The 13,393-nt window shown below is 39.0% G+C and overlaps 2 protein-coding genes across 3 annotated transcripts in view; one reads left to right on the forward strand and one right to left on the reverse strand.

Moving 5' to 3' along the window:
• Positions 1 to 508: 508 nt before the first annotated feature.
• On the forward strand, positions 509 to 11,137 carry dnajc3 (DnaJ heat shock protein family (Hsp40) member C3). The gene is made up of 12 exons (XM_005799334.3): positions 509 to 734; positions 1,798 to 1,908; positions 2,001 to 2,125; positions 2,270 to 2,344; positions 3,609 to 3,761; positions 3,850 to 4,031; positions 4,545 to 4,664; positions 5,019 to 5,124; positions 5,224 to 5,344; positions 9,645 to 9,777; positions 10,123 to 10,271; positions 10,596 to 11,137. Exons 1-12 carry the CDS (start codon positions 653 to 655, stop codon positions 10,745 to 10,747), a joined length of 1,509 nt encoding a protein of 502 aa, XP_005799391.1. The 5' UTR covers positions 509 to 652; the 3' UTR covers positions 10,748 to 11,137.
• Positions 11,138 to 11,250: 113 nt separating this feature from the next.
• Positions 11,251 to 13,393, reverse strand: part of uggt2 (UDP-glucose glycoprotein glucosyltransferase 2) — a 44,137-nt gene continuing 41,994 nt past the window's right edge. For both annotated transcript variants that reach the window (XM_023336985.1, XM_023336984.1), the window contains 2 exons: positions 13,208 to 13,349; positions 11,251 to 13,054 (listed from right to left, as the gene is read on the reverse strand). In XM_023336985.1, coding sequence (XP_023192753.1) covers positions 13,029 to 13,054; positions 13,208 to 13,349 — 168 coding nt within the window. In that variant the 3' untranslated portion in view covers positions 11,251 to 13,028. The remainder of the gene's footprint in view (positions 13,055 to 13,207; positions 13,350 to 13,393) is intronic.

Consider the following 13,393-nt stretch of genomic DNA (forward strand, 5'->3'; position numbering starts at 1 on the left):
ATCTCTAATAGGGAGATGGACGTACTTACTATGTGTGAACATTATGTATGGCTCTGATTTCATCTGCACCGGTCAATATGAGCCAACATTCATATATCCATGTTAGACTCCACAGATGAGCCTCAAGGAGTGCATCTGCATGGGCAATTATAACATAGCAGCCACAAATATAAGCTGTGTGTTGTTTTTTTCCACTGCAGTCTTGTCTTATCCCAATTCCCACTGATAGTTGTTTCCATGCCTGTCATGTTAAGAGTTTGAAAGGTTGCTTTTTTTCACATTTCATGTCCGCAGAGTACTTTGTTCAGACAATAATACTTTAAGACCAGTAATGAGATGGTTATATTAAAATTGTTAGTCAATTTTTGCTAAACTATCTAAATCGCAGGGGAACACTCCCAAGCACGCACAGTCCGTTTTGTGCTGCCGTGGCTGCTTTCCGTTGAGCCAAGCGTTATGGGCGGGGCTTAAAACGCCACCCAGCCAATCAGTGGTCCCCACGACCGGACAGCGGAGTGTGCTGCTGTGGAGAACAAGGGAGCTATGCACAACAGTGGGAAGCAACACATGGGACTACAGAGAGCTAAGCCAAACATCTGGTAAATCATCTCCTGACAGCTTGGGATATACCGAGAGAAGACCAAATTCAACCATGGTTTCCATCGAGCATGTAGCCCACAAGATACTGACTTACATCCCATATGTTCTTGTTTTGATTGACATGCGATACGAGGGTAAGAGTTGCTAGTTAGCTTTATTTAAATATCCATGGTTACTGTTTTTGTAACAGTGACATTTACTGAAACCGTTATCCATGGGTCAAACTGACCTGTGACTGGAGTTCTGGCGTTGTTAGTTTGCTAGGTGGCTAGCTGTTTTGGCTCACCTTAAGCTAGCTAATTATAGTGGTTTAGCTCGCGTTTGTTTGCAAGTTTCTCTCTGTGTTTGACTCTGAAAAATAATAAAATCTAACAATATTGACTACTAAACAAGTGAGCTGCCTTTTACCGTGGAAAAAAAAATTGACAAAAAGCTTCACAGCTGGTCGGTTATAAAGTTTGAGAGCGTTAGAAATTTTGTTTTTTAAATAAAAACTTTATTGTTCCAATTTTCTATAGCAGTAATTTGCATTTTTGTACAGGGTGACCAGGAGACATTCTATTAATTTAAAATGCAATAAAATAAATAACTTTTGTCATTAACATAAATGTAAATCGTGCAATTAGCAATTTAGTCTTAATCGATTTTGCTAAACAAATTTGACAAATTGATCAAAATAAAGTTGCTAACTATAATTCACATTAGCTAATCATTTACTCTGCTACGACATTGTTATTTTTGCTACATTTCCTGCATGGTAGTTAAAGAGCAAAGTGACAGATTGCATAAGGCTGCTTCATTATTTTATACCTGCAAACTCACACCTGGTCTAACTCTGCCTGCAGCAGGCTCTGCTGTAACAGCTGTAAGCAGCTGTTATGTTTAAAGGGATGGAAGAGGCAAATATAATCTGTTATGGGTTCCCTTAGAGACAGATGTATGTGTCTACAATTAATAGGTGAAATGCATTTTTGAGGATTAATTTTGTAATTGAACAACTACAATTCTCAGTAAATCCAAAACTTTAACAAACCAGACTGGGATATTTCAGGAAGTAAAAAATAAAAGTAAAGCAAATAATCCTTGCACTCAAGCAGCAAACTTTGTGAAAAGCAATGTTTTTGTGTTTCTTAAAACTTGTGGGTCTGACTGTGTTTGTGTGTGCATACATTGTTGTATCTCTTTGTGTGTTTCCAGGAGTGAAATGCGGGAAGGATGGAAGTGTCGACAATCACATGGAAATGGGAAAGAAACTTCTTGCTGCTGGACAGCTGGCTGATGCCCTCTCACATTTTCATGCTGCTGTGGGTGAGTAATGGAAATAAAAAAGCATGCTACTTTTACTCAATAAAACGCATTTTATTAAAGGTGTGTGGTTGCATTTCCTGCCATTTTCCCAGATGGAGACCCCAAGAATTATATTGCGTACTACAGGAGGGCTACAGTGTTTCTTGCAATGGGAAAATCAAAGTCTGCACTGCCAGACCTAAGCAGAGTCATTGAACTCAAACCAGACTTCACATCTGTGAGTTTTTATCTCAGAAACCTGAAATAATTTATTACTCTTATGCTTTGTCATATTGCACTGTCAGCAGGTTTAGTTATATATATATATTTTTTTTTTTTTTTGCAGTAGTTCAAAAGCTAACATCTCCATTTCTCTTTAAAGGCACGCCTTCAGAGAGGAAACCTCCTTCTGAAGCAAGGAAAGCTGGACGAAGCAGAAAGTGACTTCAAGAAGGTGGTAAGTATAGTTATATGTTTAAACTAAACAAAAGCAAGACTTATCCAGGAGGGGTCAGTGTTGATCTGTTAACCTGATCTCCCTCATTCCAGCTATGGAGGCATGCAAGTATGGTTAAAAAAGAAAAGAAAAAAAGATTGCATTTCCTTTGCAAAAGAGAACATTTGTTGATCAATATACTGAGCAGAGTTGCCTTGTAATGTTTGCTTGATTGGATCAACATTATTGGTTCTACAATCAGGTTCAGCAGAACGAAGAGTTTAGTTAAGCTTTGGTTTTTTATGAGTGTCTCAGTAGAAGGTTGCCCGGAAAAGCAAATTGGGGAAAAAATAAAAAATTTGAATAGCTTTTGGACTGTTTATTATGCGTTGTCCTTCAATCATTTTTTTTCTCATCACCTTGGATACGATGCTGTCCTTCTGTGCCATGTTTTGAGATACAAACTACTCAAATCCCATTTGAGTGTTGAAAGGCTTTCAGGTTCATCCAAACATCATTTGTAGTAAGATTATAAACGTAATCATGAGGAAGGACCATATTCATTAAAACAAAAATGTTTGCTTGACACAACGCTTCTGGTGCTGATGTTGTTACTTCAGCAATCTGAAGTAACAACATCAGACTCATAGTCAGATAGACTCATAGTCTTCACTTTTATTTTAAAGTGAAGACTATGAGTCTATCTTTTTCAAAATTAGTGATTTTACTTAAAGAATCACAAAAAAACTGTGGTTCAGTCAGTGTAAAAACAGAAACTCCTTGTTTGAATTTGCTTCCACGTTTCCTCCTTACTGACAGATGAGCTGCGGTCCCTCTGGAGAGTCTATTTAAGGTGGTGAAACCTTTTACTGTAATAACATCAAGTAACCTGGCCAGAGGTGGACACTGTCCTGCTGTTTCAGCAGTCTGCAGCTATAGTCCAACCTAATGCATCACATTTATGTTCCACTCAAAGCTGAGTTTGCAGGACTCCCTTGAAAGGGTGGTTGGGTCTTCCTATGCAGCATCTCAGTCATTAGCAGATATTGCTCTGGTAAATATGAGAATCTTTACAGCTAATGGGTTTAAAGAGCAATGTTTGGAGCGGAGGCAGCCGATGGCAGGGAAATCGTAGGTGACTTTGGAAATCAGCTTTCGTTAGGATTTTTGGAGGGTTTCTTTGGGCCCTGTTGTGCCTGCAACATTTCAAATTCAGATCTGCCTCGTTCTGGTGGTAATTTAAACAGAACTAACGGATGCAGTGCCTCTCCTTAAAATGTTCCAGCTCAACTCCAACCCTTCGAACAAAGAAGAGAAGGAAGCTACGAGCCAGCTGGCGAAGTCCGATGAACTCCAGCGGCTTGTGGCCGAGGCGCACCGCAGCTACGGCAGCAAAGACTACATGACAGCTGCTGCCCAGCTTGAGGCGATAATTGAAGTAAGAAGCATCGCCTCTGTCATTACTGCAGAGTGTTCACCGTGTTTGTGAAGTCACCTCCAAATGTTTGCATCTGCCCGTTCCCCAGACCTGCGTTTGGGATGTGACCTCTCGTGAGATGAGAGCAGAGTGCTTCATTCAGATGGGAGAGATGGGGAAGGCCATCAGCGACCTCAAAGCTTTGTCCAAGCTGAAGAACGACAACACCCAGGCTTTCTACAAGCTCAGCACCATCTACTATAACCTCGGAGACCACGAGATGTCACTCAAGTAAGGAGGGCCTTTGTGAGTTTTGTTTTGCCACATATACACTCTTTCTGAAATGATTTTTAGAAGTATTTGCTGATATTCATTAGTAAACCTGCAGTTCTTTGCAAAAGCCTTCATATTGATTGAACTGTGTTAATATCACAACCATGAATTTCAGTTGCAAACTGATTGACTTTACCTACACAGTAGGTTACTTCAGAAGGCAATTTAAGGGTATCTGAGTAAAGAAGGCAAATTTTTATTTATAAGAGTTTAAAAGCCATTTACATTCCTAAAAGATGATTTGAAGTTTGTGGTTTTAATGTGACAGAATATGAAGAACTTTATGGCGCATAAATACTTCTGCAAGACACTATAACTCTGCTTGAATGTGCCACTCTCTCTTGGTTATTAGAGCCAGAAAATCAGTCATTTCAAGCACTCGGTGCAGTGTAAATGTAGCAAGAAACCAGTGAAATATTTCTGTAATAAAAAAAGAAAGCGTAAAGTCTGCTCATCTCCTGTGACCTGCAGTGAGGTGCGCGAGTGCCTGAAGCTGGACCCGGATCACAAGCAGTGTTTCAGCCATTACAAACAGGTCAAGAAGCTCAACAAACAGATCCAGTCTGCAGAGGAGCTCATCCGAGAGCAGAGGTTTGTGTTTCGGACCGACTCTTTATGAAATGTGTGCTGGCTTGAAATGGTTACAGTGAAATGCTTCAAGGGGCCCGAATGTGTTTTAATATCTTTTATGTATTTCAGTAAGAATGAAATATCCCTTCTGAATACCAGAGGTTACATCAGCTATAGCCTCTTTTTGAATCCTGAAGCACTCCCACTTTCTGGTTTCATACACATGCCTGCAAATCCTGTCTTAACGTGAATGGCTGTCACATCAAATTTGACTTGCTTAATGTACAATATTCATAAGAATACATGTGGAGAATGATGATGCTGCTGCATGCCATGCAGCGTTCTGCTAGCTGACATGTCCTCCTGATCTTGAAGGTTTGAGGAGGCAGTGAGTAAATATGAAGCCGTTATGAAGACTGAGCCCAATGTTCCCCAGTTCTCTGCTCTGGCCAAGGAGAGAATCTGCCACGCACTTTCACAGGTCGGAGCCCTCACTGCTGCCCCAAAACTAACTCTGTTTTTTTTTTCTTTTACAGGAATACTAACTGAACCATTCTGCTTGGGTTTGTGTTCTGAGCAGGCTCAGCAGGGGGCCAGGGCGGTCTCAGCGTGTAGCGAAGTCCTGCAGTCGGATCCTGAGAACGTGAGCGTGCTGAAGGACAGAGCCGAGGCCTACGTTCAAGACGAACAGTATGAAGAAGGTAAGCCTGTTGGCTCGACCTCTCTGTACGTTTTTACATTTCAACTGTGTCTGAGACTTTTTTATTTTTCTCGAGTGTATACGTCTCTTCTCAGATATCTGATTATAACAAAGAAAACAACTAAAACACTTAAATCTTCTACCTTTTAACATAAAAATATAAAGTGTATGGCAAAGTTTTCATACTCACTTTTTGTCTTGTTACAACCACAAACTTGAGTGTATTTCATTAAGTGATAGAGCAACACAGAATGGTGCATAATTCCCAAGCGGAAGGAAAGTCAGAAAATGTGGTGCCAACTGAACTCCTGGAGTTGCCTGTTTAGTATATAAACTCTGTAATTTATGTCTGTATAACTACAGAAATAAACCCTAGAAGGGTTATTAGAGAACATTACTGTGTTGGGGGGGAAATGTCCCACAACACACCACCGAGTTTCTAATCTAAGTTAAAGATTAGAAACACGGTGGTGGCAGCATTATACTTTTGATAAAATACAAAATAATTGAGACTGGGCCAGAGGTTCAAACATAAAGCCAGAGCTACAATGGAGTGGCTTGGAGAGAATATTCTTTTATTACAATCAGGGGTATAAATAATTTGCTATAAGCTAATTATTAAGCTTGCTTTTTAAAATCTTTTTGTATCAGAATAATAGGATTCCTTAGCTCTAAGTAACCTTGTTGATTTGACAAAAGGAAACTTTTTTTTTGTCATGAAAGCATACATTTTAAGTAGCAGATGCAATCTTTATACGGCTTACTATTTGACTCTGAATTCATTTGTATGGCTTTAATATGATGTTAAAACTAAGATAAAGCTTTTGAAAAAAATTTTTTTTTTTTAATTGGATGTCTTTACTCTTCTACAAAAGGCTCCACTGATGGTAACAACTGTAATGACACAGTCTTACCACAAGGAGTCCCTGCTGCATCACAGCATAAAAACAGTTGACAGTCTGACTTTAGTGTTTCAAAATCGGGTTCTCATCCAGAGATCTGCACAGAATCGTAGCTTTTCCTAGGACTACGTGTCTCTGTGCCACTGCTCCTCCAGACTCTTGATACCTCGATTTTCAAGTGAAATGTAAACTTTACTTTTAACTAAAATGACAACTCTGGACAACTGAGGAACAGCAAAGTACTTTTTTAACCCAGGTCAGACATTCCTGGTGATATCTCTATTTTGGGAGTGGCTTAACACGATGAATGTATGTTGTAGCCAATATACTGGGTGTATCTCATTGAGTTTACTCTTGAAGTTCTGACCCCTCCTGAAGGTCATACATTAAGTCTTTCCCAACTTCCTAAATGGACTTTGCTTGTGTACTATTTTCTTCCACTCAACTTTCTATTTGTGCACACAAATGCAGCACTCTGTAAAGGAGCTGCTTCCTTGGCATGGATTCACTCTCCTTGTGTGTGCTGGTGACCATCTGCTGGACAGCTGTCAACAGCAGTGGTGTCCAAAGTCTGTCCTCAAGGGCCGGGATCCTGCCTGCTTTAATTCTCTTCCTTGTTCAACTCACCTGGATAAAATGATAACTCGTTAGCAGACCTCTGCAGAACAGCATCTGCTTTTCCACTGGCCATATTATTATGCAATATGACACTTTTGAAATAAATGCACTTCATGGAAACATGGCAATTTCGAAAGAAAAAACCCCGAAAAAAAACTCTAGATTTTTGTGAAACGTTTTGGCACTAGGATGAGGTGGTTTTTCAGTTGTATCAAAATTGGCTTGTTTTGCAAAACTATAATGGAAACACTTTTTTGCACCAGTGGCATGATGTTGCCACTGGTGCAGACCACGAAGAAGACGACAGCAAGCAGTTGGGGGAGCTTATTTAATGGAAACGGCACAATTGCGTAATTGGTTTTATATATATATATATATATATATATATATATATATATATATATATATATATAAGTTTTCCACATATTTGTAGTGAAAACGCAGCTAAAGAATATTGCATAGGTAGTAACAGGACTAAAACCCTTGAGGACTGACTTTGGACACCACTGGTCAGCAGTGCCTTGAGGTCAGTGGTTTGAGACCACTGCCCTAAATGTAAAATAATTTTTTTTACAGAACTGCGTTTTGTTATTAGCTACTATAATCAGTCAACAAAAATTAATGTTTTAACTTTCTTAATTTAACTACTAAAACTTTTAAATGATTTTTTTAATGTAATGACGTGCAGCTGTGAATTAACACGCTTCAAAAACACTTTACCAATTCAGAGCTCCGCTTTATTCTTTGCTAACAATTTTTAAAACAGAAAGAAGACACATTAGAAATTCATGTGTTTCAAGCCCACTTGAGGATGTTGAGTCATGTCGGATTTCACTTTTAGGTTTTACTGAGCCAACATCTCATAGGTGCTAGTTGTAAAGGTCAGTATGCACATAAATGGAGTAATGACTGCAACAAAACAAAGACATTAATTTAAGCTTCCTGCTCCTTTATTTTAGTTCCTTCCAGGTCAAAACAAACCCTCAGACTTTTTGTAATTAAAAAAAACATCTTGTAAATCTCTCCAATAAACCCCATCATTCTGTAAAGTCAGCCAAGAAGTAATAAAATTCATCTTCGAGATCCCCATCACATCTGCAGAAAAAACCCTCGCTGAGATTAACCTGTGCTGTCATTAACGTGACTCGAACACATCAGCCGTTAAGAGACGGCGGACCGCATGTGGGGCTTTAATGTGTCAGAACACATGGGCGTTTAATTCACCTGGGTTCGCCTCGCAGGGTAAACACGGCTCAAAGCATCCGAACCTGTGCTCTCAAACAGCCTGAAGCCGTCTCTGCTTCCTGCTGAATGAGTTTACATCAGGAGTGAAGAAGCTGCAGATGGAATCTATTAAATTAATGTGACATCGATAAAGCAAGAGCATGTAGGCCAACATTTATGAAGCGATGGGAGCTACTAAAGGCAAATAATGGCAGATATTTGGGTAGTTTTCAGCACTTTCTCAATGTGGAAACTTGCGTAATTTATTTAAAGCAGCTTGACATTTTAAGGTGTAGAAATCCATCTGCTGATCCCTCAGAGGAGATTTACTGTTTTCTTCACAAGTTTAAAGACCATTTCTTCCTTCACTCTCATTTCTTATAAAGTTGAATAACTTGTCAACTTTCCTGACATTTGCTTAGCGTATCTGTGTTATTTTGATCCCCAGTGCACTTTATTCAAATAAGGCAGAACAATATTTCTTTGTATGTTTTTTTTTTTTTTACTTTCTGTTTTTCCAAAAAGCACCCCTCTGAATTCATCAGTTCTGTTTTTCTTTCAGGCACAAGCACTTTCGACTGCTTTTAGACCTCTGCATGCAATCTACAGTAAAAAGCCATTTTAATTAATCATTTCTCAGTCAGTAGATGCATTTAAATCAGCGCAGACCACGGCTCTTTGTGTCAGCCAGACAATAATGTAATATCCTGGAGGAGCCTTTTTCCATGCGTACAGGCTGTTAACATGCATCGCTGTGATTGCCTCCGCTGTTATTTTTTTAAAAAACTTTTCTTGGAGTGATGTGGCTGGCTGAAATTGAATTCATGTATTCTGCATGCTGCGCTGCTGTTCCTAAAGCAACTCTTTTAGCCTCCTGTTGTTCAGTCACAGAGAAACGCAGGCTTGAAGCATTCGATTTTCTTTAAGTTTGCCACAAATTCTTAATTTCAGTAAGCTAGCTAAATTAATTTTAAAAAAGAATTCTGTCTCTGAAAGGACTTTATGTTTAGACGTTGTTGTGGGGTACGTTTATTTTTTTGCAAAGCTTCTTTATGATTATGATGTAGGAGGAAAGTCATGTGGCTCAAGCTCAGTGGATGGAGAATGTTTTTAACATCTTGCCAAGGAATTAAATTAATTTAAGTTTGGACTTTGAATTCAATATGCTTTGATGCGTTAGAAGCTCTAGTTATGTTTTCACCCCAGTCTAAATTTTTTTTAAGCCTCTAAAAGATTTTTTTGTCCATTCATCTTCCCACCTCCGATAGATTGATGCTGCCACCACCATTTCCTTTCAGCTGTCTTTATACTGAGATGGAATTACACACAGGTGGACTCTATTTACGAATTGGTTACACTGACTGGATTTTATTTAGGGGTGCAGAAGTAGAGGAAATTGACTATAAATGTATGCAAACGTTTGGACATCATTTAATCCTTTTTTCAACTTTCTGTTGGTCTGACAAAGTCCCACTAAAACACAGAAGTTTTCAGCACTAGCTTTACAAAAAGAAAAAGAGGTATTAAAGATGTATTTTTCTCTCTTTTTCTTTCCAGCCATTAAAGACTATGAGACTGCAGCAAAACACAGCGAGAACGACCATGAGATTAAAGAAGGCCTGGAAAAAGCTCAGCGACTTCTCAAACAGTCACAAAGGAGGGATTACTACAAGATTCTTGGAGTGAAGAGGTGCGTGCTGATCACTGGATTTAGGAAATTTAGTTTGGATTTTTTTTTTAGGGGAGCATTAATTAGAAATGGGATGTTTTAATTCTAATTAAGCATGGTGTCAGGAAGGAATGTTTTTCATTCAAGAACAATTTGTTTTATACACAAAAGTTTAGAAAAAAATCCCTACAATCAAACACTACTTGAGCCACTATTGAATCATTGTCCTTTTGAAAATACTTGGTTTTCTATACAGGAACCGGAACACCAACTTAGAAACCAAGAGTATTTTTAGCTACAGCTGAGATATAATGGCTGTTCGTATTTTTATAAAATGTGCTGATAATGCTCTCGTCACGCTCACAGAACTGCCCAGAAAAAAGAGATTATCCGTGCCTACAGAAAACTGGCCCAACAGTGGCACCCTGACAACTTCCAGGACCCGGAGGAGAAGAAGAAAGCAGAGAAGAAGTTCATAGACATCGCTCAGGCTAAAGAGGTTCTCACCGATCCAGGTAAGGATGGCATCTGCAGTCTGAGATGCTATTAGTGCCCATCTTGCAGAAAATGGCTCCTTACTGGTATTTATTTTGTCCTGTTGGATTATTGTTATCACACAGTCAAGCTTGGCTGATTCAAAGAAGAAAAAGATTTCACGTCCTAAAATTACACTTTTCAGTCAGAATGAATCCCATGTTAGAGGCAGTAGGATTTGACTCTTTAAGAAAAACATGTATTCTCAACTCAGCATTTTAGCCAAGTTAGGATGGTTAAACAAGTGAACAAAAAGACGATGTGTTCAGTTTCACTAGAACCTCAGATAAATGTGTGCTTTCCAGAAATGAGAACCAAGTTCGACCATGGCGAAGACCCCATGGATCCAGAGAGCCAGCAGGGCCACCATCACCCGTTCCACGGAGGTTTCCACGGCTTCCAGGGTTTCAACCCGTTTGGCTCCGGACCCTTCAACTTCAAATTTAGCTACAACTGAGAAGTCTTGGTATGAAGCACAAGTGGAGCGGATTTTCCTTTCCTCCCTATTTGAAAGGGAGATCACTGGCATGAAAAAAACATGTCAGTTCCTAAGTGTCAGAAAAATGTGGAGTGAATGGTGACTTTAATTAAAAACTCATCTCTGTTGTTGAATAATGCAACCTCGAGTGCCGCCTGGGGGCTGGGGCGGGTATATCTGTATCTGCCTTGTGTGAAGCAGCTTATTTGTCAACATGAAGTTCATTCTGACATTCGGATTGTTTCCATGTGTTTACACACTCTGCAATTCACATCCACTCACCTGATTAAATTTATTCATAAACACTATTTTTTATATGAATGGATTTTTGCTGAACTGTAAATAAAAAAAGCTATTTATGTACATGAATCTGAATTTGGTGAATTGCTATAAAAAACAGGAAAATGCACCTGGTATATAGTTAGAAACATGCATATGTTTGTAATTTACTGAATCCATCCATCCACTGATGACCTGTGAGATAAGAACTTAGATTTTATAGCAAAAGTTTATTTTTTCTATCCACCCTCTCGTTACATAATATTAATAAACATTGCTTTTTGACATTTTACAATAAAACAAAGGTGTCCTGAGAGCAGTCTGGATAAACTTGTTTAAAAACATCACTTCTTAAAACGGAAACACTACATGTTGGCTTGATTTGAGCAGTAATACGTCCTCTTAATCCTGAGACAAAAATCACTGGATGTCTGAAGAAGTCACATAATTAACATTGACATAAGTAAAAATTTGACATGCTACCTATAAAAACATGACTTGAGGATTCTTTGTTCTGATGGGAAAACTGAAGCCGAGTACCAAAGACAGACCACCATTTGTCTAACTTCACTCTGTAAACACATAGGTTTCCCCCACTGGCTGCCTTCTCTCTGAGCACGGACTCAGCGTACACTACCAGTTAAAGAAACAGTACACACAAGAAGCCGGTAAAATAAACTCCTCCCTAGTGATGATGGTTTTTTGATGAAAGTTATCTGAATGTGTGCATGTAGTTGTATTCCAGATGTTTAAAAGGAGAGACATTTTGGTAAAAAAAAAAAAAAAAATAGTTGTGATACAAAATTGCAGCAAATCTGTGCTGAACATGTACATGACCACCACATCTACATGTTCAGGTGTTGAGGAATTTACAATATTAAAAATACCTTAAACATTCTTTCCTCTATCATTTAAATCCATGAAGAAGATAAATTTAAGCCATTTGTCAAGCTTTCCATGGTTTCCTTATAAAAATGTTGTAAGACTAAATTCAATAAGAATAGTGTGGAACTGGATAAAAGTATTGTCTAAGTCTTGAAGGAAACAGTTAAAAAATCTTCATATTTTAAGTCTGTATTACCTTCTCTGCTGTCTACATGATGCTATCTGAATTTACCAAGCAAGTCACCCCAATCGGAGCACTTCATGCTTGTACTTACATAAAGGATGTCCATCCATGCATCTCGAGTTTCCAAGTTTAAATTCTCTCCCCTGTAAAGATAACCTACTACAACTGACGCAGTTGCATTTATAAAATGTGACAAAAAAATTAGCTGTGAAATCTTAAGAACAACCAGTTTAAAGCAGGTAACTGTGGTGGGATTTTTATGGTTGTGTTATTAGAAAATAGTGAGTGATGTGCTAGTTGAGAAAACAGGCATGCAGATAAAAATTTAAGAACTACTGGAACATGTAGCTTGTTGTTGGAGCTGCTGTGATCAGTTATAGGTGGGTGGAGTTTTACAAACGGTGGACTGTCTATAATGTAGTTTGTGAAATCTAATAACAGTAGACTTTGGTTTGGCACTACAGACGAAGGCAACCCCTTGGTTCAGATAGAGAACAATAACAAGACAGGTGTGTTTGTTATGTTTTAAATACTGAAATACATTTAGAAATGTGCCTTCTCTACTTGTACAGTGCAACATATGCCGAATGCTTCCCTTAAAACAAACATGATGTGGCGCTTTGAACATTCTGTTTCCAAGACTCTCCAATAATTGCTGTCTGGCTGTAGAGCTTCAAGCTGCAGGTTTCTGGCTGCCCTTTCACAATTAAATCCTGTGCTGAGTTTGTGAGATTTTTACCGACTTCAGAAGCAGAAATGACATCTCTGAAAATATCACATCCTCTTCATCCGTCTGGGGAGGTAACACTCCACAGCTATGTTTAGCTGGAACTGTCTGTCTTCAAGCTTCACAGGTGGCCTGCGTGCAGAAAGGTGCTGCCTGCTTCCTCTTCACCATGCTTCTGGCAGACGCTAAAGTTCATCCCGCCGGTTCTCTGCTGCAGGAAAGAAATGCCGAAAATGAGCACTTAATACGAGAGAAAAAAAAAAATCTAGATGTGGAAAAGGTTAAGTCGTGCTGAGGAATAACAGACAAAGGCTGTAGTTTGATTAATACAACAGGAAAGCATTGTGGATCCCTCCTCCTTTACCTTTCTTATGTAGTGAGGGGGTTGGAGTCTGTTCCTGGACTCGTCTCAGCGTTTCTTTTATCTCCTTGTCATAATCTACCCACTCAGGCACGATCCTTGCTGCAGCCATCAGCTTGGGCTCTTTGGTTTTAGGATTATTACACTGCACCAGAAAAACAGACCAACACATCGCTCACACATCACCAG

This window comes from Xiphophorus maculatus, chromosome 7 (assembly GCF_002775205.1).
Source record: "Xiphophorus maculatus strain JP 163 A chromosome 7, X_maculatus-5.0-male, whole genome shotgun sequence".
In the NCBI taxonomy this organism is placed as follows: Eukaryota; Metazoa; Chordata; class Actinopteri; order Cyprinodontiformes; family Poeciliidae; genus Xiphophorus; species Xiphophorus maculatus.

Excerpts from the sequence above, each read along its gene's own strand:
- dnajc3 (XM_005799334.3), top strand. The coding sequence starts at position 653 with ATGGTTTCCATCGAGCATGTAGCCCACAAGATACTGACTTACATCCCA. Across the intron at positions 735-1,797 it reads GATTGACATGCGATACGAGG|GAGTGAAATGCGGGAAGGAT; the intron begins GTAAGAGTTGCT and ends GTGTGTTTCCAG. Across the intron at positions 10,272-10,595 it reads AGAGGTTCTCACCGATCCAG|AAATGAGAACCAAGTTCGAC; the intron begins GTAAGGATGGCA and ends TGTGCTTTCCAG.